Here is a 26,032-nt window from a genome sequence, read left to right as displayed (position 1 = left end):
CGCGAGCTCTGTCGCGTTGCTCTGCTTCAAGAAAGGGTAGCGCAGACCTCAAAGCTTTCCCTTACTCGTGGAGTCGGCGACAAGATAAAAAGATGTCATTGCACTTAATTTTATTCAGGTGGCCTGGGGGTACAAGTACCAGCCTGACTAATGGAGCACAGCTGCAGCGATTAATTTTTCGTATGGTATGGCATCGCGACCGCATGATCGTGTATCTTAAGATACACGATACATTATCGATTGTAATGGAAATACAGATGGAGATTTTCGTCTTGCGCGACGCATCGCGATACAGATACACAATAGCGAAAAAAATATCTAGGATAGTATTTAAGATACATGTATCTTCGATAACGCACAGCCCTTATCTAGATATATTATGCCTTTCAGATAACCCTGGTGTTAGTGGTGTGGCTGAAGGAGACGCCACTTCCACGGATGGTGGTAACGGCAAGTATTGCTGCACACTGAAGTTTTGCACGGACTTAGTCGAATGAACATGGCACTGAGTTGTCGTGTGTATTCACCGATGAAAAAGTTGTTTATCATGAGTGTTAGTGTTAGAGCATTGAGTATGAGCGATTGCTGGATCATATTATTACGTTTCCGCATTTCGACTTGTTCAGAAGGAAGGAGACCTTCCTCGACAGAGTAATGTGATCGGTCATTCGTTAGTAATTTCACTCTTGGGAGATTTTGAATGGAACAACTCCTATCAATCATTCTGCATGAAGAAAAGGAACAATATGCTTCTATCTTTTGGTCCAGCCACGGAGTAATATCTCTCCCTCAGGTATACACCCACGTTGTATGCATGAGCGTGAGCGTGAATTTGAAAGGCTTGAACAATACGGTATACATTTCTCGAGAGTTTACTTGCATTGCATGATTCTATGGGATCCTAAACGAAGAGGAAGGATTTAAGTTTACCGGATCCATTGTTTTTTGTTGTGACGTTGAACAAACGCGTGACAGAGTGTTTTGAAAGGGTGATTCGTGTGGTTGGTCAGTGCAAATATCAAAGCATAGTCGCATTTTGGTAAACAATATTCCTTGTCATTTTGCCAGATAAACACTTGTTCTAGAGTAAACGATGGCATACGTGTCGGCCCTATATGTGCTTGGCAGCCCTTGATATGCATGCAATTAACATGTACGGTCACCGATTCGCACATGTCTCATTTAGTAACACGTGATATTTTAGCGATGTTCTTTCTGCAGTAGTTAAGCTCCGTTTAGAGCCGTTACTCGAGCTGCATGAATTCTTGAACAACTTTGTGACGTACCAGCTTCGCACGCGATTTATCAGCTGTCATGTAGCGATATAAAGGTGTCGTGGGCTTTGCTTACACTCATAGTAATGTTAAAGGTTCTGTCAGTACATCGGGAATTAAATTTTATAACTATCGCTGTCCGCAATGCATTTTGCATGAAATTTGAGACTTCTTGTTAATGTTACTGTTAACGGAGTGTGATGCGGCGGAAAAAAATAGAAGCAGCGTGTGAGGACGAGAATAACTAGATATGTCGATTGCTTTCCACCAACAATTCATCAAATTTTGACTAGAAATAATCTTGCCAGCTACCCCTCAGTTCCTTCAGCATGGTAAAAATACCAGTTAACTTAATTGCCGATTAAATTCCCGGCGAACTAGCTACATCACCTGCTTCATATCACTTGCTTCACGCGCCCTACATTAATACAGTGTTACAGCTGGTTTCGGAAGCATAATCATGGCGGAAAACTTAAAAACCTTGTTCCAGTTGTGGCTCTTACAATTATTTGTACGTTTCGCGAGACATCACTTCATAGCTGACACGGCGAAGCACCGCTAAGGGCGCGTTCACACTGAGCATTCCAGCCACCGAAAGTGCTCCGAATTCGAAATCAGCGACGGTGAGATCCGCCGAAAGGGCCCTCTCCACGCCGATAGCCCTCGGACCAATTTTTGCGGCGTCTTTCACCGAATCGGCCACCGCAGACCAATAACAGTGCTAGTCAAGGAATTTCGAAAAATGGCGGCCAAGCCCTACTCACTTGCCATGTCGCAATGCACGTAACAGAATGTTGTAACCAACACGAGTTTAACCCACTCTGTGCCTACTTCACGTCCGTATTTCGTGGAAGAGGTGACCGAGCTTGTGGTGGTCTTGCAGAGCAACACGAACCCACCAACGCCACTGGCGTCGGCGGTTTTCGCTGCTCTTCATACATGAAAGAGAGCGACTTGCCAGCAAAGTAAGCAGTTCTGCGCCTTCATGCTTCCTGTGTCCGAGAATCATTGAGGTCTAGACCACCAGATGGAGTAGTGGTATTTGCAAGCTGCGATAACCATAGAGCTTCCCGATATACACTAGAGGAAACTCTGGCGCTAGTGTGTATGGGAGCTGCAACGCACGGCGCTTCAGCGAGCATGGGAATGATGTCTAGTACACACATTTGTCTAATTTTCGTACTTCTGGCCTGCTTTTGGCTCCGTGTGTGTTCGTGTGGCTTGGAGCTGTTTTCTTGCGAAAGAAAAATCAGCAAATGTTCAATGGTTACGCTTCACTACCTTAATCTTTTAGGCTTACCATTTCGAATCGGGTCACAAAATTCAAATGGGTTTGTTCTTTCTTTGAAAACGAAACCGTAACCAGCAATAAATGAAGCCGCAAGTGAGATTCGCCACCCACAAGTACGAAGACTAGGCAAATGTGTGTACTACCCATCATTCCCATGGTCGCTGAACGATTGCAGCGCCCAAGTCCCCTCTAGGTAATTTTAGGAAACTCTATGGCGACAACAACCGCATAACAGTGGATACATCCCGCGTTCTCCCCGTGGTAGTTGGCATATTCGGTGGCGCGGGGCGCGTCCAGTGCGAACGACGTTGAGTTTCGGCGGCAGGAGGTTTTGACCCGCTGTAGAAAGCGGATGCTTCAGTGTGAGCCAGTGGTAACAACCTGACACGGTTCTGCTCATGGGTGGGCTGCTGCACGGAGCATATGCCAATTTGTTTTGTTGACTCCCTCACAGCGATGCCACAGGCTCAGTGCATGTTATTATAGTGCTTGTGTAACAGCATACCGTGTTGCGTAGTTGGTAGCAATGGCAATGCACTTATTACTGGCGTATGATTTGGAAGAAGGCCCTGAAAGGTAGAGACTGCCACGGAAAAATCATTCAGCTGTTATTTTCATCAGCTTAAGGGGGCCAGCTGGCACAAGCGCAGGTGTGCTGCGCGTCTGGCAGCTCTATAGGCCAAACGCAGCAACGTATTTTCACACTAAACGGTAAAAGCCTGGCCAAAGTTACCACAAACGAATGCGGTCATACGTAAGTGACACTGCCAGGTATCAGGCGGTGAGTGCATCATGAAGCTGGGTCAAAACAACCTAGCGGATCCGAGATGCGCGGTAACAACGCGCAAAAGCTCAGTCCAGTCACGGCGGTCATTAGAGTGGGGCAAGAGTTCTGAAGGACGAACATGTATCTGTGCGGAATGGTCAGGCTGTTAAGATTGCAGACAAACCTATAACAGGCTGCAAAGATGAGTCACAGTGCGTTGTTCAGCAGCTACAGGGTCTGTCCAAAATGTTGCCGGATTTTTTATTTTATAAACAACTTTATTCAATATATGTTTACAATATTTTTAAACTTTTCGAAGTACGTTCCTCCCGGTTTAATGAACTGTAGCCAGCTATTCACCTGAAGGCTTCCTAGAAGCTGTCAACCAGAATATGCTTCAGGGAGGTCGTCGAAGATACTTTATACAGTGCCCCATGTCGATATCGGTTAAGGGTTCCTTTCATGACTGGTGGCAAAAGAGTCCACTGGTTCCAGAGCGAGGCTGTACTCATTTTCGCCTCCAGCTTGGAGACAATCAGCGTGGTGTGACTCGTCCTTAACCGCACTCATCAGGACTTTGGGCACAATTTTAGTGCGGACATTCCTCATTAGCAAATACTTCTTCAAACCACAGTGAACAATTGCTCTGGGTGTACCACACCCCTCAGAAATCATCTGAACACTTATTCGCCGGTCTCTATTGATGGTTGCCGCAATTTCTGCACCGAGTCATCTGTACCTCACCTCGGCAAACATTTGCAGTGGTCGTCGCCGTTGACAGACCCAATGCTTTCCTGGAACATTTTGCGCCATATTTAGGTATGGCTTTATTTCATCCTTTCAGCACCTCAGCCTTTCTGAATTGTTCCAGGGATCTCCTCACTGGTTTTATCCTAGCGGAATACAAACTTCATTGCACAAGACAGCTCCAAAAACTCACCCATCTTACTTATCCACGAAGTTGAATAAAAGCACCTCGGCACAATGGCATGACCCCCTCAACGACGGCCCGTGGGCAACTGAAAGCAGACTTGTCTTGATGCTTATATACCCGACTAACGAGTGGCCCGATGCACCACCCGACAAGCTGCGTTGCCGGCTTGGAAAAAAATTCCGGGAACTTTTGAGACAGATAGTGTATATTGGTAAATATTATAATAGAGAGAACGGGTGCTTCAGGTTCATCTTTCGTCGTTTCAGGGAGATTAACTGGGTGCTGTTATGCCTGCGAGTCCACAGCGGACGTCCGTGCCTCTGAAAAAGGCAATCTGTGTCAAGGCCAGCCCGCCTGACGCGAACAACTCAACGGCGTAAACACGCGCGGCGCCTTTCTCTCGCCCACGTGCAGTGAGTCAGCGCAGCCAGTGAGCCCGTCGAGTAAACAACTGGCGTCTTTCTGTCTGAGGGGGTGACGCAATGCGCGGCGACGTCACTCGTCCTTGGGTGCAGCCACCTGCAGCGCAGCCTCTCCAGATTCGATGAGAAAGAAGGATGCGGCCCAGCGGCGTCCTCATTCGAGGATTCTGACCTCGCGACCAGCGGCGCTTCGGGTTGGACATTTGGGTTGGACCCGGGGCATATAAAAGAAGCCCTGCGGTGCGTCGAGAGAGACCCCTTTTGACAGCAGACCCATTTGAGAGTAGAGCTATGTGTTAGAGAAAAGAGCTCGGCTCTTCGCGTCTCTGTCGGCCCCAGTGCCGAATTTGTAACGCCTCGGTATATATGCTGTACATAAACCTTGTTTAACTCACCGTCGTCTCGTCCACTCGTCTATCAGCTCTGCGCAGAAGCAGTCGTGAGCTGAGAAACCTACGCGACCAAACGGCAGGTGATCTTCCTGGCGGATTTTGAAGCAGTGGCGCCTTCGGGACCGTGTTGGCGTCGCCGTCTTTCGAAACAGTGGTTGGAGCGGTGAGAGTTCGAGGCGCCCTTCGTAACTGCGTCGGAGGCGCGCTTCGCAACAGTGCCAAGACAAGCAGTTGGCATCCTTGTGAACATAATTAACATACCGAAAATGTGTATTCTTGCAAAAGCAGCCTCAGTGACCGAGGCATGCCGTGGTATCCTTGAAGGAGAAGAGTCGGGAAAGAGCATGGTGGTCCATAATAAAGTCTGCCAAACTAGTACGGTCGGAATACGGTGATCGCCCAGACGAGAGTTAAGCACTCGCGGTCCGTGATAGAATAACTTTGTTCCTATGCTGACGAAAGACGGCTTGTGTACCTCACTTGGTGAACGCCTTGCTGCTGTTGTGAAAGCACTGCGTTTATGCCATGGCTACTGGCATCGGTACAAAGCTCCACAGTGGCAGACGGGCCAAAGTGTGCTAGGTCTTGTGGATTGGAGAAATCGGCAACAAGCAACGAGAATGCGCTTGCTTGTTGTTGATCTATGTGATTGCGAAGCAGCGTGCAGCGTCCTTTTTGAGCGAGTAAGTCAGAGTACAGGCTACTTAGGCGCACAATTCGACAAAACGATGGTTGTAAGAGCACTTCCCCATAGGAAACTGCAGCTGTCTTTAGTCGAGCATGGTGTGGGCACGCCATGAACTGTTCGGACGTTCTCAGAGTCTGTACGCCCACAGCGTTAACCATATTTTGCGTTGCCCAAAGCGACATTTCGACAAGTGAAGTTGAAGGTATGGCGCGTCTAAAAGCCTGAATAACTGTGGACAGGTGAAGAATTGAGTTGCCTTGTCTACCTTGCGGGAAAAAGCTAACAAGTCTTGAATATACGCAATGTACTGCTCTGTGGAGGTCTGCCCAGAAGTGGCGAGGTCTTTCTCTCTCTCTCTCTCTCTCTTTTGCGTCCACTTGGGCTCCGAAAGCTTTCCCAAAGAAATCGCGTAATTTCAGCTTTGTAGACATCCCAACTTGCCAACTCCTCTTCATGCACCTTGTACCCGAGTTTCGCAATGCACGCAATTGCCAGATGATGTTTGCCAGCATCAGCGTCGGGTCCCAGTGGTTATTGTTGCTGACGCACTCATCCGGAACCAGCGAGATGTCAACGTCAAAGCCATTTGCGCCATTTGCTGTGTCATCCACTGCAATGGTTCAACCCACCAAAGTTGTTACAGGGATAAGCTCTACACAACAGATATATTTGATAACAAAAACGTGCTAACCTATACTGCAGCCCAAGCGCGTTCCACTGAGCATTTTGCCGTCATGCTAGGCCGTAGTCTCCAGCAATTTATATATATATATATATATATATATATATATATATATATATATATATATTGTAGGCATCTATTATATATAATATATAATATATATATATATATGTGTGTGTGTGTGTGTGACGTATGAAGCCATGGTTGGTAGAAGCCGATGAAGAAGAAGTGAGAAGGAATAAACATGGCGTATGATTATTTTAATCTGTTATTAAACAAGAAATTTATGAAAACTATCTGGTTCTTGGCCAATCCCCCAGCGTGGGTATGCGCCACATCGTCAAGGATCTTGACTTGACTTGACTTGAGTCAGGCCACGTCACCCATTCATCGTAGCCTCACACGAGTCGACAGGATGAAGACCTGCCAGCCCCTTCATCAGTCGCTCATCATGTATACGCAGTTCTCCGCATGACACCCTGAGCATACATGGACTGCCGTACAAGCGCCTAGCATTACGCATCGACCGGCATCATGTCAGAAGCATCTACCGACCTTCCCATCCCCAAGTACACCGGAGCAGCGGACGGTAGACCCGTACAAGACTGGTTCAACCTGTTCGAGTTCCACGCTACCACTGCATCTTGGTTGGAACGGGAGATGGCTACGAACTTCAGTGACTACGTCACCGGTGAGGCATTTAAATTTTACCTCACCCATATATTCGACAACGACGAGTCTTGGCAAAAGATAAAAGAAGAAATGATCGTCTGGTTTCAAGACTCTAATGAAGATTCGATTAGAACACACACTCTCAGTGCATTCGAACTTAGTCATCGCAGTCATAAGCAGCCTTCACGCATTCGAGCACAGAGCATGAATTTACAATTTCCGTCAGGTGAAGTTAGCCACATGCTCATTGAAAGACCACGCTGTCGTTTTCCTAACCTTCCACCTGGTTCCTCATCGACGCAAATATCGCCAATGCTTAACTCTCCGCTGCATAAAAAAATTGAATCCACTATTGATGACTCAGATGCATTGAATACTTCGTGCCACATGCGTACTTTTCAAACTGACTTGGTATTCAGCTCAGCAGTTCCACAGACAGAAGCATTCACAATCAGCATCTTGTGAAGAAAAGTCTTTTGCAGAAGCATCTAGTGTTCATCAATCCCAAGATCGAAGCAACGTCAATCCAGTGCACAACCGCACTGCCAACACTGAAAACAAAAACGTAGGTGTGACTTCTGATGACACAAGTACCCTTCAGGCAACGATCAACAATGAGCGGTTTATGAATACAGAATATTCAAGTGCGCGAAACCCCTCACACTGTCTTGCGCCAGAAACAGCTGTATTGGTTGGCGTCGTAGAAGCCTGCGGAGGGCTCGCTAAGAGTCCGGGCACACCACGGTCAATGTCACACTACAAGCAAGTCGACGAAACCAAGAAACTACAACGTCAACGTAATCCTCAGCATTGTCAACTACAAAAGAAAACTTCATCAAAACCACTCTTAAGGCTCAAAGAACATTGCGAAAAGGCCCATCGTCGTGGATACATTCTCCACCAGAGATCGAAAATGTGCCTTCGATCAAAACATTTGCGGCATCGCTATAGAAAAATATCCAAAAGCCACAAAAGCACCCCTTGTACTCGGCAGGAACACAGGCAGTGCCCAATCAACCTCGATCAACGCGCACGCAAGCTGTCTGCACGGCCTGTGTATCACCCACGACGAGGCATTCGATGCCTACAATATCGCAACTGTCGATCCTGCAAGATGTTCGAACCTCGTTCGTTCTTCACAAGAATGCCAGCTGCGATTACCCCTATTTCTACGTCCAAAGCATTTTTGTGTTATCCAGGACGCAACCACCAGCCTCGCCCACCAGAACTCCTGCGTTAACCGGGCTGGTGCACTTTTCCCTGAAGTCTTTGAAAGTTTATGGAACTTTCCTGGAGCATAGAACCAATTGTGAATTTTGACATTTGTGACTTTTCAACCTCTCCGTGTTTACTTTTTCTTGTTCGTAATCCATGCCTTCTTTTGGGGGGAGGGGGAATCGTGTGACGTATGAAGCCATGGTTGGTAGAAGCCGATGAAAAAATGAGATGGAATAAACATGGCGTATGAGCCAGGCCACGTCGCCCAGTCATCGTAGCCTCACACACACACACACACACACACACACACACACACACACACACACACACACACACACACACACACACACACACACACACACACACACACACACACACACACACACACACACACACACACACACACACACACACACACACACACACACACACACACACACACACACACACACACACACCACACACACACACACACACACATATATATATATATATATATATATATATATATATATATATATATATATATAACATACAAACACGCGCATCGCACATACAAGTTGTTTTACGAGATCGTACTACCTTCAGCGGTTACTGTTGTCAATGTGCCACCGTGCCGGCATATTTTCCGTACGGTGATTTAACGCCTTTAAGATGCGTTCACACCCAACATGGATCCTGCAATAGGACACACTTATTATCCCAATGTGGAAAACCCGCGGCCACTTTCCGACGCTTTGAAGCTAGCACACGCCTTCGTAACAAACCGCGTTTTTATTCGACCTCTATACATACACCTTCGCGTGTATGACAAAAATACCATTGGGGTGATTTTGCGTAAAGTATAGAAGCCAGCACCCGATCTCCCGTTCGACAAGCCCAACGAGCGCTTACTTGGCCTAGGATTGACAAACGCCTTCGAGAAGCTCACGCAAGCGCACCTAATAAATCAATACACCACACTCTCACAAAGGCAGTCAGGCGGCGCCTCCTTGCTCGATTGCACATTCGTCACCTAACACTAGATGATGAGCGTGTATGCCTCCCGGAAACCTGCAGACACGTCCTCAGCCAACGCCTCTTCTAGAAAAATGCCTGTGACGTGGGCCGCAAAGCTGGTTCCCGACCCTCTCCCTTTCTCTCCTCCTCCACTGCCCAAACAGTGTCGGCGTGGAGCGCTCATTGCGGCGGCCTCTTTAAACCGTGCAGCCTCTGAGATTAAAACACTCTTTATTGCCAGCTCCAAGGCAACACAATCGTGCCTTAGGGATGTCTTCACTTTCAAATTCAGCGGAAGTAGTAGTGTCGGCTGCGAGCGCTCCTGGCGGAGAAAGCACTGAACCACGAGCAACCTCCCGTCCTCATGGGAAACCCTGTGATGTCACAGACAAATTTCTAAGGAGGTGCCTCAGCGTGCGCCCTCTTCGTAAGAATATAACGTGAGAAAACCATGGTGGTCAGTGCCTAGCAAAAGCCAAAGTTCTGGCGCAGCACGGGTACAAACAAAGCTCTTTTAACGTGGATGTCTCCGGCACAGACCATGGGAGATGGCACATGGCCACAGTCATTCACCAAAACACTGCAGTAAAATAACTTTCAAAGTACGATACATAACAGACGCAGGAAGTGGCTATCGCACTCAGTGCTGCTGTCCGGGATTCAAGGGCCATCATCACTGACTCGAGGTGAGCTTGCGAAAAATCAGAAGAGGGTAGACACCATACCGCGTTTATAAAATTTTAGAGGACAGTGACTACACAGGAAAACTTATCCCCCCCCCCCCCGTGCCCCGTGCAATAGTATGGACACCTGCACAAGTGGGTCTCGAGGGTAAGGAACCAGCAAACGCCATGGCCTGCGGGCTTGCTTACCGGGCCATGTCCTCGCCTCACTCTGATGTGGACTGCGACTTCAATCCGACCTTTTCATTTAGATAAATTTCCAAGTACTACCAATCAGACCATACAGCTTTTCATAAGCCATACAAAGAGCTACCAAAGAGGAAGGAACGTTTACTTCTTTGCCTGTACAGAAACCATGTCGTGCCTGGCAGTTCAGAAAAATTTCAACCTTGCGTGTTTAGGGAAGTGCCAATACTGTCGCGAAGGGTCCTCAGACATCTTCCACACGAAGTGGGCATGTAAGCTTACACCAAAGCTTCCGGCCTACCCCATCCCACCCGAGAGGACTGTAAGGGGGCCCTACTCGATTCTTCCGACTTGGCCAGTCAAAAAGCCCCGGTCATGCGCGCATGGGTGAAAGCTATGGTCGATACCCGGGCGCTATAGCTATGGGCCCCGTATGAGGGGCTAATCGAAGTGATAGCTATGTTCACCGTTCAAGGATCCTCTAGTTTTTAACTGAATAAATATTAATCCTCATCTTCCAGATTGCGCTTGGACCGATCTTCATTGCGTGGAAAAGTTGGCCGCTTTGGCCGCAGCCAATAAGAACTGGAAATGCACGCGCGCAGTATCGTGCAGTGCCGCAATATGTCGACAAGTCCACCGGAGATTGGTGTATTGTTTGGCACCCGCTATGTCGCGGGTGCCAAACAATACACCAATCTCCGGGCACAATCTCCGAGCATAGCGGGCACAAGGAAGAGAAGTTGGTGTGAACAACCGTGCCTCTCCGCTTCGAAACTGCACCTGTGTGCTCCGTGTTCAGTGTGAACGTACCTTTAGGCTTAATAAGATGACTGGTTTTTGCTCATAAGCAACCAAATTTTTGTCGATTCTTACAATATTCATAAAGACGTTTTTACGCATTCTTATTAAACAGGTGAAGCTGACGATTCAGCTAGTGGTGGGAACTCCAATACTTCCCCTGAGAATAATACTTCAGCCAATGGCAAATCAGGTATGTATTTGCTACGAATGTATACCATGTTGTATGCAGATATTCATATGTGCGCATCGGAAGACAGTGCACAACTTATTTATTCAAGAGCGCCACGTATTTGTAGTTTCATCGTGGCACGTTGTGTTATAATTCATGTGTCGGAAAATTTTCTGTTATTACACGTTTTATCTTGACACAATAGCCATAATTTATTGCACTATCTTGTCAGATGATCTCGAAGTACAAACTGATAATTAAATATCGTAATTCGTATTAGGTGAAGTTGCATTCTCAGAAGCGATTTATTGATTGACATGTGGGGCTTAACACGAGAGACGCCGTAGTGAAGGGCTCCGGAAATTTTGAACACCTGGGGTTCTTTAACATTCACCCAAATCCGAGCATACGGGCCTGCAACATTTTGCCTCCATCGAAAATGCAGCCGCCGCAGCCGGGATTCGATCCAGCGACCTGCGGGTCAGCAGCCGAGTACCTTAGCAACTAGACCACCGCGGCGGGGCTGTTATGTAAAGAGAAATGTGGTGGTTATACCACAAATCAGCACTGCAAACTGCCAACTAACAATGCGGTGCCCTGAAGTAAAAAAAATTGAAAGGCCAGTGATTAACAAGAGGACTCGGTAACAAGAGGAGCAGTCGACGGTATAGATGGCGCACCACTAGGTGCCATGAACAGGCAGTTTGCAATGAACAGGCCGATTGCAATACATGGTCCGTATACGTTTTTGGTTGACTGTGCACTTGTCGTCAAAACAATAGACGCGTGAGTGGTGACCACAAACAGATAAAACTACCCCGCCACGGTGATCTAGTGGCTAAGGTACTCGGCTGCTGACCCGCAGGTCGCGGAATCGAATCCCGGCTGCGGCGGCTGCATTTCCTATGGAGGCGGAAGTGCTGTAGGCCCGTGTGCTCAGATGTGGGTGCACGTTAAAGAACCCCTGCAGGTGGTCGGAATTTCCGGAGCCCCTCCTCTAAGGCGTCTCTCATAATCATATTGTGGTTTTGGGACGTTAAATCCCACATATTCATCAAATCAGATAAAACTACATCGCATTGTGTCGAGACATCGCAGTGCGCGTGCGAGCAATGTCTTTTTTACTGGCTTGCAGCGTACTAGTTGATTACGTGTAGCGTCTTGCGCGTAACGTGGTTTTGCGGGATGGGCGATTTTTTTTCTGTCCATCTGTTATGAAAAGCATGAGCCACCCTCGCCATAGCGAAGCCGCCCGTCAACCTCTTCTTTTTTTTTTCCCTACACACTCATCTAATATTAATGATTATACTGGCAGTCGTCCTCGTCAACAAAATAGTCAACATCGTCATCGCTCTCCTTTTGACGGGGACACGGCTGGCATGAAGCGTAAGCTGCTCACAATGTCTCATTAACAGTAACTTACTGTGTCTCTATGACAAAGCGTTGCCACATGCAGCTATAGTTGCTTTTTCTTCCTGTTTTTTTTTTGTGGAAAGGTACTGCATGGTTCTGCAATATCAACGAAGGCAATGAAATGAAAGAGCTGTTGAGATGAAAAGAATCCGTTAGATTACTCCCATAACATGAGAAAGTTCGGCTGCTACGTGTTAGGTGTATGATAGAAGGAAACCAAGCGGCGTACTTTCACTGCTAGAGTGCCCCCGTCGAACTGAGTGCTCAACGGACTGAACAAGGACAGTGAACCTTACCGCATAACGCTATACGTAATCAGCTAGGCTTATGGAAGTGAGTGAAGAGACATAGGTGAGAGTGTGAAAGGATATGCACGTGCCCTGCGACGCCTGGACACCAGACACTCTGATCGTTCAACAACGTTCAGTGTCCGTGCGACGCAGTGGTTCTCCAAGCAAGAGCTTTTACCATCAGCTTTAGCTTTGGCCACTGTTGAGCAGCTGATGAACCAGATGCTTTGCGCAATGCACTTTGTTTGGTCAATTGGAAACCTCCTCAACAATGGTCGATTTTCAGCAACTCAATGAAAGCCAAGTCTGTGCTATCAGCTCTGCACAACGGGTCATACGAGGAGCTCGGATTAAAAGTTTCTCGTTTTCTTCATATATTACGTGAGAATGGTACCTTGTCATGTTTCAGTGGCTGCTAAGTTATTGCAGTGCCATTGGGAATGGGAAAGCTGAGAATGTTACTCGGGTGGTTGTTGAGTGCATCGAGGAAAATGCAATATCACTTTCTATGCATGACGCTGTTAGCAGTCTTCGAAGGCCTTCGCAGAAGATTATGTTATTTATATGGTGCTCACCAAGCACCGATGCTAACTGATTCAATCGTCAACAGCACCTGGCCCTTCGATGCACCTGTTTATGCCAACTGGACTCCACCGAAGAGATGCCATACTGCTTTACCGATTATGACTAAGGGCGGCATTCAAGAAGTCCTATTACTTCACATATGAGAGGCCGACAACACTCTTTGCGATTACTTTCATTGTGAGGAGACACTACACCCTATTTTGTGCGACTGCACGGTATATAATTCTCAGAGTCACTGCTGTCCGTCCTTGTGCATCTGGACCATAAACAAATGTAAATTGACAATTACAGGTCCTGGACAAAAAGTATTGCAGCTCAAGGCGAAGAATGCAATAATAAGTAAAAAAAACGATTTAGACAAGCAACTGTGAGAATAATGACGCAAACCATCGAAGAGTGATGGACTTTGACTTACAGTTTGTCGGCTGTTATGCATTGTCTTTCTTTGTTCTCGGCATTGGTTGCTGCGGGGTTTCTGTCCTCCTTAATGTGATGCCAGTTCATGGGGTAATCATATGTAATCAGAAAGAGGACACCCTTGCCCCGTAAGCCCACGTCTCTAGCCTGCCGCTTACACGAGCAGTGGCTGCAGCTAATTTTTTGAGGCAGTTCCTGAGACAGCTGTTCACAACACTTGACCTGGATGCCAGAGTCACCAAGGTGCGCTGCCCCTCACCGGCCTGTGGGCGTTTCGATGACTCCGGGAATCTTGAGCCCGTTCTATGTGCTTGCCCAGCGCTAGAAAAGGAATGCTGAAGGCTCGCCACAGCCTACAGACAACAGGGACTGCTTCCAATGACCACAAATTAACTGCTGTTCTCATCGCGTCCCAGTGTGCAGGCTCTCCACAGTCTTTCGAAGTTTGTAGAGGTGACCGGAGTCACTGCTTTCCGCTGAGCGCCCACTACTTGCTGGCCTCCCTTCACCATCGGCCTCCCATATGAATGGACGAGGCCCTGTATATCTATCTTTTTCTTCTTCTGCTAGCCGCTTTACATTCCACATTACCTTCACTTACGATGCGCCGAGCTTCTTAGTGGGACGAAGAAATAAGCGTCATTTCATTAACAGACCACCACTACTACTACAGCTTTCTCTTTCCTCTGCCTCTTTCAATCACGCCATCAGCTACCTATGTGTTGGGTAGAAGAGCAGTTATAAGAAACTGGTTTGTTCGTTTGTTTTTCCATCGAAACTATGGCACGTACCTACTCTAAAGGATTCTTGTCTTTTCTTCTCCAATATTTATTCTTTCTTTTTCACAAGCAACAAAATCCATGCCAGCACCATCGCAACAAAAGGAGCGCCCTAATCTTGCCTCGCCTTTTGTTGCTACGCGCAAATGGTGGCGCTCTAGTCTGGAGCTATTTGTGTACAATGAAATTGCAATAACGCGTTAATGCTCGGATCGTAAATAGGGAAACATTACGCTGGGCATCCGAGTAGTCAACACTAATGGCATTTTTTGGGTAAAAGGTTGTGTGCACTTTTTCAAAACTAAGAAAGAAGCCGATTTATTACGAAAGATTTTGAAAATGAATCACGTAGGACGAATATGAAAACCAAAAAGTAGATAAATGTGTTTTAAAGTTTAAAAACTGGAAAACAACCAATTCTGAAATTTGTTGCTGTCTTTTGCTTTACATATAGAGAAGACAAAAAATGATTGATATACCGGCATTTAATCGCCACACTTCGTATTTAGAGTAGTTAAACAATTATATGAAATAATTTGTATCGCGAAAACTTCTTTATTAATTTCGTTACACTGAAGAATGCACCTAAATATGGAAAGCGAACTAGACGAGTAAGGCTAAATGAGGTGCTTACTGCTCAGAAATGTAATGTAAAACGTGCAAAATTGTAGATACTTCGCTGACGTTATCAGGTGTCTGCTGCAATAATTGTCGATCAACTTTAGTGAGCCGACGCACTTCCTAACAAATACTTTCTGTTTTTTTAGGCCAAAACTTACCAAGCGCCACGACAGCAGCAGGTAAGTTACTCATAGCTTCTGTGCAGAATATTGCATGGACTCAGTACAAAGTCTGGAGAGAGAATCTAATGTCTCAATGCATGCCGCAAGAGAAGCTTTATGGGAAACACTTGTGGTTGCTGTTAAAAAGGTAGTCTAAAAACGCTGCGCAGAATTGTGTAAAGCTAATTGCTATGATGTCATGTTAGTGGTAATTGGCATTCGACAGTCTTCATAGCTTTGATGCAGCCTGCTTAACATGTTATAGCGTGAAAACAAGTAACGCAATGAAAAGCCGGGATAATATTTTTTTTCTGCCGTCACACACAGTTACTTGCACAGCGTCCAGCTTCAGGCGAGTCATGGCAGGAGCCTTGTGCACGAGCTTGCCTTAGTTATCATTTCAAATTACTGCATCAAACCTGGAGGTTGTGTAGTCGACGGCCGTTCATACAGCGTGCCTTGCCAGCATTATATTCCGCAATAGCTCAATTAGCAGAGTTTTGCAGAGAGGCACATCAACTGTTTTTCTAGAAGGAATTAAATGGGATAGCGCTGCTGCGGAGTTTCAAGATTTCTCTTTTCGCGGTGGCCATGCTGTCCTGTACTTCTACATTTATTTGCTTCTAAAATCTTTCCAGCAAAGATATTGCATGAAATACTATACACCGGGTAGAGAGGAAAATCAAACAGAAAGCCTAAGTGATCAGGCCAAACCAAAAATTGTTCTGTTTTACAATCTACTATAAACAAGGCATCATAATAGTTGTTAGTTGTCTCCTCATGCCTGTTATATATTCTGCCGTACATGTGAGTGTTAGAAATGGCAAAATGAAACGGCGTGACTGCTACGGAGATAACCTGGCTTTGCAGCATCGCTCAGCATTATAATAATAATAATAATAATAATAATAATAATAATAATAATAATAATAATAATAATAATAATAATAATAATAATAATAATAATAATAATAATAATAATAATAATAATAATAATAATAATAATAATAATAATAATAATAATAATAATAATAATTTGTTATTATTATTATTATTATTATTATTATTATTATTATTATTATTATTATTATTATTATTATTATTATTATTATTATTATTATTATTATTATTATTATTATTATAACTTGTTGTTTACTTTTTATCCACAAAAACATGAAGACGAAAAAAAAAACGCGCAAGAAACAGGCTGACAACCGCCAACTAAAATGGCACAATGCCTGACTGCTTCTTCGGTAGTAGGAAAGAGACAAAGGAAGAGAGGTGAAGAGAAAACAGGCAACACAGATGGGAACACATATAAATAGTAGCATGAAGAAATGTGCATAAACACAACGCCCATTCGATCTTGTTCATGAAGTTAGCAGGACTCGGTGGGCGTGGCCAGTTGAAATAAACGCACATTACTAAGAAGACGTACGCACAAATGCACGCGCCTTTAGCAAACATAATATTTTAAAATGTAATTTCAGGCATAGAAGCTTTTCTTTGTTTGCTTAGTTGGCGTCATTTTCACCTAGGATCATGGGAGAGGCCTTTGCCCTGGAATGGCGTAGTCAGGTTGATGATGATGATGGTTATGCTTAAATCTAGATTTTTTGGTATTTTAGTAAGTTGAACTGAATATGGTCCACACAACCAGTAAACAAAGGGATCTTACATTCAACAGCATTGTATTTGTTGCATTTTTTCCAGCTGCTTGAAGATCAAGAACTACGTAGAGCTTCGACCTTTTTTGTGACCATGGAGACAATGCAGACATATATTTTGTGTCTTGGCCGATGGTGAATATTTCATGAAAAGAGCCGCAGACTTCAAGAAATAAATGTGTTTATTTGCTAGCTTGCATTAAAGCTATTCTCAATTTGAAACGCTAAACATCAACCAGCATATCTCCGAAGAATTCCGGTGACAACCGTCTGCTTAAGTGTTTCAAATTGCCCCGTTTGGTGCCAAGAGGAATGAGAAGAAAGCAATTACGGAAATGCTGTCGGCGCTACCTGAGAACAGTGGGTATTCATCCGACGGGACCATCGGATTGTGATGTGCGGCTCTGCGGGCCCCACCATAAAGCACTGTTGATGTATATAGTGGAAACCGGCCTCCATCTGCATATTTAGTTATGTATGTCGTAGGCCGAGCTTTTGAAATAAAAAAAATGCTGAGTAATGATTCCAAAGCAATGCATCTAAAAAGCAGTGCGAGATCAAAGTGTGGCGAACGTTGAGTGTAGTAATAATAAATTTTAATCTATTTGACTTGTCATGGGCATCGGTACACTGAAGGCTAGTTTGTGTCGCACCTTTCACATATACTTCAATATTAAGGATCATGAAACTCTTCAGCACCTGGTGATCCGAAGAAGCCAAAGTACTCTGGATATTTCGGCTTACCTATGAATTACATCTCAGTTGTCTATTCATATAGAGCTTTCTTGAAGAATAAAATATTAGCCCTACATTATAGCTTCACAGTTTTCAGGGAAATATAGTTCACGCGACTGGCCGTAAACTGAATGTATGTTCTCAGTCGACTTGATATTCTCCCGCTAACTATGTCTTACTGTAAGTGCAAGTGCTCAGAACATTATGAAAAAAAAAATATTTACGCAATCGCATTAAACATCTCGTTTTGCCGAAATTCCGGTGTCTGCGTCTACAACGCGCGCAATATTGGGTTGCGAAAGCTTCAGTTACAACGGGCGTCAAAATACGTTAGGTGCACAGAGAGACGCTGGTTTAAAGGCATTCCAGTTACAAAGAGCACATGCATAATAATCATCATCAGGAATGGAATCACCAATATGAACAGCGGCGCGACAAATTTATAGGTGCGAGTGCCTCTTGTCATTTGGATGCGTGTTGGGTACTTTGCCGATTCACGAAAAGTAGATTATGTCGCACTGGATCCTTCACACCCCTAAATGCAATATTCATTCTCAACCGCTAGCTAGGCTAGCGGTTGAGAATGAGATGTGAATGAGTCCCGATGACGCCATCGTGTTTTGTTCTTGAAGACTCAAGTGTTCCAACCCCCCCCCCCCTTTTTTTTTAAGGACGATAGTCTTTCTTGGGATATTTCGACGCAAAAAATCTTGTCTGTCTGTCTGTACATTTATCTGTTTGTCTGTTGTAAAAACACCTCAAACGGCCTCTGACGGCCGACCCATCCGCAGCACCAACCAATATTGCTCAAGTTTCAGCGTTTATGCTTGCCCGATTGTCAATTAAAACGCAATTACTGCGCATTACTGAGGCGCCATAAGAATACGTCAATATTTTGTATGAGTGTCTTTATACTAGAGAAGGCATACATTAGTAATTCTAAGGACCGTAGCGTACAGCACGCTGCGCTGACAATGCAACGCGATGCTCAAAAGGCAAGTGTTTCCAACGCTTTGCTAAGACGACGAAGTGGTGGCACCTGCCCGTCGCTTTGCGTTCTACTCCTTATCGCTTCCGAGACAGGCATGCATCTTTCTCTGCAGGCGCGCCAAGGGGGCGCGCACGCCTTCCTTCGTTTTCGAATATAACTGCCAGAAAGCGCTTGTGCATAACGTGCCTCGATGCCCTCTTTCGCCGTCACTGCACGCATCGAGACTCTAACGCAGCGCCTTCAGAATACAATTAACCGATTTTCTCACGCAGGACATCAAATAAACATTTTGTTCACTCTCTCCAGGCGCAAGATTATCGTCCTTCGACGACATTTGCAGTGAAACATACAGAGACGGGGCAAATTTGTTTTACATGTAACTGCATTACTACCGAAGAAATACTAACGAAGGCATCAATGCCAACTAATTTGATTTTTCTATTTGTATAACAAACACACCTAATGACTTACACACTATATTCGCGCCAAGAGTTCAATGACAATACTTCTGTACTTAGTCTGCTGTTGCCTGCTAATTTATAGTCAGTACTGCCGTGAGTTGTCTTTTATTTGATTCCCCTGGCGTATATCTAAAAACGCAGTAGAACACGCTGTATAAAACACAAAAAACAAGCAAAAGAGTTCATCACGTAGAACTTTAAAGTGCGAAATGTTTAATACCTGTGTCACACGGGCGCGCAAAAAGTCTTTTAAGTAAGCGGTCTTTTACGAAGTTGAAAGACTTTTAACAAAGAGGTGTTTGCGGCGCAGACACACGGCAGCAACGATCTCCTTTTAATGTTTTCGTTCGAAGACGCTAGCGAAAGCGTGGCGCTAGCAGTTAAAAGAGAAGCAATGAAAATTAAACGATGTATCACGATATACAAATTAAAGACTTGTTGCACTGCTCGTTTCTTCAAATAAATTTAAGAATAAGAGATGAAGAAACACCAATGTGAATGTTTTTTGCACTAGATAAGGAAGCATTCCCATAACTAGCGACGTGCACAAGTCCGTCTGGCACCACTGTGCTTTTATTTACCGTATTTGTTTTTCGCTGCTATCGACTGCTCTCGACACGTTATGGGCGACCGTACGGGAAAAAAAGCGAGGATCGCAAGCCTCACGGCCTGCCTTCTCGCTCTGGAAAGCGACGCAGACGCTGCAAAAGCCGCCAAGGAGAGGATAAATCACCGCAAGACCGAGCGTGACCACTTGATATTGCCGACGCGTTGTAGCTGCTTACGAGACTAGAAAAGGAAATAACCATTAAAAGAGTTCATTACACCTTCTGCAGGATATGACATTTGTTTTTACAAAGAGTTTTGATGACAGAAAAATAAGCATTCGCTCTTTTGTTCCCACCACTCGAAAATTGCTGGCGCCCACTGGTTTCGAGGCTACTCATTCGGAGCCGTAAAAGAGATCGACGAACGCCGTTTACGAAAAAGACCGCTTCTGAAAAGGAGTTCGCTCTGTGCCGTGTGTCTGCTGTCAGGAACTCCTTTTCGGAAAAAGACCGCTTACTTAAAAGACTTTTAAGCGCCCGTGTGACAGGGGTATAAGACCATCAGTGTTTTTATTCTGGCTCTCCATTCCGCATGTACGTAATTGAGGGCAAATAACATTCATTGTACGCACGGGCGCGCGCACACACACACACACACACACACACACACACACACACACACACACACACACACACACACACACACACACACACACACACAGAGAGAGAGAGAGAATCGACAGCTACATCAGTCTATCAAGCAATATGCACGGGAGCTGAAATTAGAAGTGTTTGTCAGTTAAAAAGGCACTTCAGCTACCGCGTTTTTACAGTTGTAAAGAGAAACACATTCCTGACTGTTAGAGACCACACTTTGTAGGTTGTCACGGGCTTCTCTGAACTTGAGTAAAGTCTCTCTGCAATATTAGGAGCGTGCACTTTGAAGCTGCTCAAAGCAATTTAGGGGGATCACATTGACAATAAAAAGCAGAACAAGGTTGGGCAGCGTTGACTAATAGTTTCCGAGTGCTGGCAATAAAGAGAAACTTGTAACTAACGTAATTGTGAATCTGTTGGGGTCATAACTATTTACCCATGTCGATTATTTTTTAATTGTCGAACTGGATCAAGTAAAAAGAGCTGGTTCTATTCGTTGACGCGAGTGCGGCAGCGCGCCTGATACAACTTTGGAGGAAACTGCGGGCACTATTTAGCTCTTGTACTTATAGTGTAAACCTAAGCCCTTACGTTAGGCACATCTTCGTCCATGAAACCCAGATCATCTGCAGGATAGGGATCACTGGTCCGCCGGAACACATGTGCAGAGGAAGAACACAGAAGCCAACCAAAATTGAGATATTTAGTAGCGAGAAGCCACACCATGACTGGATGTGAGAGGGCCAAGGGGGGCCCCACCTGCTCCAATACTATATCACAGGTGCCACTCCGAGACTAGCAGCGGTCCTGTCGAGTGCCAGCGCACCATGCGTGAGCGCATCTGAGGCTGACCTTTATTCCGCTACATTTTCGCTTGCAGCCGCCAGCACCTCCAAAACGCCACGTTTAGGCACAGTTATTACGTCATTCTTATGGCCAAAAAGATTTGGCAGATTTCTTCTTCTGACACATGAATCTTACACCACTTTCTAGCCATTCTCCTACGAGGCAAAAAGCTGGTGTTTATAAAATTTTGAGTTTCAGCTCACGGAAGCACAAATAAAAACACGACAGCGTCATGTAAACTTTTCTCGTGACATTTTCCAAGTCAGCATGACACCACCTGCATTCACGCGCGCGCCGCGTGGAACCGAAGTTCCATCACAGAAAAACTAAACACATGTGTTTCAAGTTATCTTCTTGCCAAATAAAGTGCGAACTGTGTTGATTTGATTGATATGTGAGGTTTAACGTCCCAAAACCACCATATGATTATGAGAGACGCCGTAGTGGAGGGCTCCGGAAATTTAGATCACCTGGGGTTCTTTAACGTGCACCCGAATCTGAGCACACGGGCCTACAGCATTTCCGCCTCCATCGGAAATGCAGCCGCCCAGACCGGGATTTGATCCCGCGACCTGCGGGTCAGCAACCCAGGTGCCCTAGCCACTAGACCACCGCAGCGGGGCTGCGTCACAACTTTTCACTGCCAAGAATGTGACAAGCTTTCGTTAAAAATTCAAAACTTTGAGAAGTGTTTGGCCTCCTTGTGTTCTGTTCAAGTGAGTTGCTGGAGAGCCAGTTCAGCTGGAAATACAAAAAAACAGAACTGACAAATGAATAGGACGACATGATCAATAATCCCCATGAATAAGAATGGTGGGGCTTTCTCAGTAGAAAGTGTTTCACACAAGCTGCGGTATTGTGCAGACTGCGGTCCCGGACAACTGGCTGGCTCACTGCTGCACTGTTTCGTATCGGAATTCTAGAAAAAGCAGGAAATAATGAAGGCCGCTCTACTCATCATCTCACTGGTTGTATGCTCGATTATAATTACAGAAGCGGAGCTAGCTCACAAGAAAAGTAAGTATACTTTTCGGGCATGCGAGTGCACACGACGCCTTCCGTAATGAATGACCCTCCAGTTGCTCGAGACAAGGCAACATTGCACGATATCAAAGGCCGTAGATGAAAACAATGGAACTGGTTGGGCGCATGGATATGTGACGCCTCTGAATGAATTCTTCCACTCAATATGAATAAATACTACTACTGCGACTATTATTATTATTATTATTATTATTATTATTATTATTATTATTATTATTATTATTATTATTATTATTATTATTATTATTATTGTTGTTGTTGTTGTTGTTGTTGTTGTTGTTGTATTTGTAATACTATTATTATAATTAATCCCCGAAAAAAAAACGGCTTGCTTATTAGGATCACCGTATAGATGAGGGCTCCGAAAATTTCGACTACGTTGGTTTCTTTAACGTGCACCCAAATCTGAGCAAACGGGCCTACCGCATTTTTGGAAATACAGCTGCCACAGCCGGGATTTGATCTTGTGACCTGTGGGTCAGCAGCAGAGTACTTTAACCACTAGACCACTGCAGTGGAACACCAAGAGTCCTTTAACATGCATCTAAATCGAAGTACTTACACGGTTTTTAAGTATTCTCGCCTCCATCAACAATACGGCTGACGCTACCGGAATACAATTCCGAAGCGTTCGGGTCAATGGTCAAGTACCACAACGAAGAAACCACCGTGGTGTGATAGGGTAATTCATAACGACACGTACATTAATTACCTGAATGAAAAGCTCACATCAGTAAAAAAAAACAAAGAGAGAGAAATGCAAGAACAACGAGAAAAGAGGCACGGAGGTTAACCAGGCACGGGTCCGCTCTGCTACCCTACTCTAGGGAAATGGGAAATGGCTAGTTTGAAGATGAGAGAGAGAAAAAACAGATACAAGAAAATTGTCAGTATTTGGGCTGACGCGTATGCAGCGGCAGGGCTATGCAAAAGTGAAAGGTATAAAAATGAAGGAAAGACCTTGAAGTTAGTGAATATTGAAAAAATATCGTTTGCTTTCCTACACTGCGGAATTGATAGGAATAGTTATAAGAGGAGTGGAAAATCAGCTATGCTTAAAACCAAACGAGCGAAACGTGAGAAAACATGACTGATCCCTCTGTCACAAAAACTGGTATAACACGAGAGTGAAATGTGTCATCAATAAGGTAGTTTAACCTCTATTGTACCACAAGGGCAAATGAATGTTTACTACAGCAACACATTGGAATGTCACGGCAACGACGGCAAGCAGCTTGAAACTTGCATCACGCTCCTCAAACATAAACGATGCACAAAAAAACAAACAAACACAGAACGGACGTCAACTGACCACTAGCAAATCTCGACACTTAACGCTCTAACAAAATACAAAGCGCTTACATGAAGTACCTTGCTCAAACGCGCACGAAACGAACGCAGAAGTATACACAGGACGAGTGCAAGCTTACAACTGTCTGAATTGTTACTTCTTTGTGTGTGAGCATCATGCTCACTTCGTAAACCAGGCCCCTGCAGTAAGCCATTGACCTTTGTGCTCATCAACTGAAACTTGCAGTGAAAGCGCCACACGCACAGACCACCCCCGTCACGTTTAAAGCGAGCCCGCACGAGCAACCGCGCACTGTATAGAGGTGTGCGTGCATTACAACGCGCGGGGCGACGACCTTTAAAGTGCACCTTCATGCCATTTGGGCCATTCGCACCATTGCGCTAATGATAAAAAGAACACGTTGAAGCTACTGAGCTCGGAGTATACCGACAATGGGGAATTGTGTATATAAATAGCTCGCTGTTAGTAAGTGTGTGCCTCGTGGCCGAGTCGGTTCGCACAGCGCGCTGAAAAGCGAGATGTCGTAGGATTGACTGTCAGTGACAGAACTGTTTTTTTTTTTGCTTTGCCATCTGTTAATTTATATTTTGAAACGTCATACTCATAACAGAAATACATCAGTTCAACTGCGGTGAACCTCGACATAAAACAATTTCATGTTAAAAAGGGTCGTCTTAATAAGCCACCGTCACGCGAAAAATTCAGAATGCCTATTAGATTTGTGTGGTGACGACTGTTAAGGGCGGCGATGGCTTACGCCAAGGCGTGCCTGTACGGTCGCTAGTGGGAGACTTTGAGCACTTTAGTGCCGAAATTACGCCTGTAGAGTAATTGTTAGTATATATTTTCTATATGCCAATACATGTTTCCTAGGTCTACAGGAAGCACATCCTACGCATTCGTTTGAGCCAACCTCGCAATGCCGTTAGGCTTAGCTATAATCAGTTTAGTTATGAAGTAAAAATTGTTAGTATAACTTGTCAGACTAACAATTTGTTAGTCTAACATAATTGTTAACATAATAACTAACAAAATTGTGAGTTGTTAGCCTCAACTTTGTGTAAAAATAAAGCGTCAGACAAAAGAAGGCGCCTAATGTGCTCCGATTACACACGCTGTTAGAAAATTTACAATGAACAGCATGCATCCTTTCATAATTGGATCACCTTATTGTGCTCAAGTTCAGATGGAGAAGTTATGAGGTATAGTTAACCTCCCTTACGTTCTTATATTTTTTTCAATTTTCCCACGTTTTTCTCATCAAAGTGAAAAGGCGTTCCTCATTAGCTGAGACACTTATGAATCGAGCTATTGAACAGCGTCCAAATTATGCCCACCGAAAGCAGAAACCTCTCCAGTGGCACATGTTATTGTGTTTCAGTACCTCACAAAACACCTGGTTTACTTGCTTTTCACCCACTTGCACATGTGAGAAGTGGCTGCTGAACGATTCAATTGTATTATTTAAAAAAAAGCTCAGTGTTTTCTCGGGAGATAAAAACGCCAGCTGCGAAAGAGAGCTCTGGCAGACTAAGACTTTTTCTTCAATTATTAGCGTGAGCATCTTCTACATGTTATTGCTTTGATGAGCGAATACTGAAGAAAAAATATTAAAAAAATATTTCTTAGAAAATGCGGCAGGAGTAAGCAGACAAGTTTTGGCGCAATGAGGAAACGTGTAAATATACCCAACCGAACCAATGTATAGAAATTTTGAGCTACTAGCGAGAAAATTGAAAATCAGTGACTCTTAACATTATTCAAAGCGAACAAACTTAACAGATTTGTGTGAAGTCCTGAGCATATTAGGATATATAAATCAAGAAAAACCAGGAAACATAGAATCTGCAGTTTGCTAATTGCAGTGTCTTTTACCTGCAGAGAAGTGCGCCCTAACGTCGCTAATTGCTTCCCAATGTTAACTATATATATATATATATATATATATATATGCTCTATAGTGCAAGACAATGTTGGCTATCATGTGTTACACCTTCTTTTCTCTTACTAAATCATACTTCTTTCCCGAAGTTGCTAACATAAATATTGCAATGAAAAGTTTTTCCACCAGCGGAATGCAGAAAAATACCTGACGAATTGCAGCTTTTAGGAATACTCTGAAATGCTCACCATTGGTTGTGTAAACCTTCTGGACTTCAGCAAACGTAATATGTATGCCTGAAAATGAAAAAAAGAAAGCCTATTAATAGGACTAAGGTACGTGGGAAAATGTAAAAACCAAGTAAATGACTACTTGCCTTCAGATGAAGAAAAATTGATGAAACGATGTTCACGTTTGACATACATGTTCATTATTGTGCACTT

General features: G+C 44.6%; 2 protein-coding genes across 2 annotated transcripts in view; both read left to right on the top strand.

Annotated features, from left to right (window-relative positions):
* The window catches only part of LOC142765101 (uncharacterized), a 59,374-nt gene extending 42,069 nt beyond the window's left edge, over positions 1 to 17,305 (top strand). The window contains exons 10-13 of the mRNA XM_075865668.1: positions 391 to 450; positions 11,124 to 11,201; positions 15,432 to 15,464; positions 17,160 to 17,305. Coding sequence (XP_075721783.1) covers positions 391 to 450; positions 11,124 to 11,201; positions 15,432 to 15,464; positions 17,160 to 17,167 — 179 coding nt within the window. The 3' untranslated portion in view covers positions 17,168 to 17,305. The remainder of the gene's footprint in view (positions 1 to 390; positions 451 to 11,123; positions 11,202 to 15,431; positions 15,465 to 17,159) is intronic.
* Positions 17,306 to 22,210: 4,905 nt separating this feature from the next.
* Positions 22,211 to 26,032, top strand: part of LOC142765100 (uncharacterized) — a 55,575-nt gene continuing 51,753 nt past the window's right edge. Inside the window, exon 1 of the mRNA XM_075865667.1 lies at positions 22,211 to 22,368. Within this exon, the coding sequence (XP_075721782.1) occupies positions 22,290 to 22,368 (79 nt within the window). The 5' untranslated portion in view covers positions 22,211 to 22,289. The remainder of the gene's footprint in view (positions 22,369 to 26,032) is intronic.

Source organism: Rhipicephalus microplus, chromosome 6 (assembly GCF_043290135.1).
Source record: "Rhipicephalus microplus isolate Deutch F79 chromosome 6, USDA_Rmic, whole genome shotgun sequence".
NCBI lineage: Eukaryota > Metazoa > Arthropoda > Arachnida > Ixodida > Ixodidae > Rhipicephalus > Rhipicephalus microplus.
Note: the sequence above shows the minus strand (reverse complement) of the source record. Positions and strands in the feature narration are given on the sequence as shown.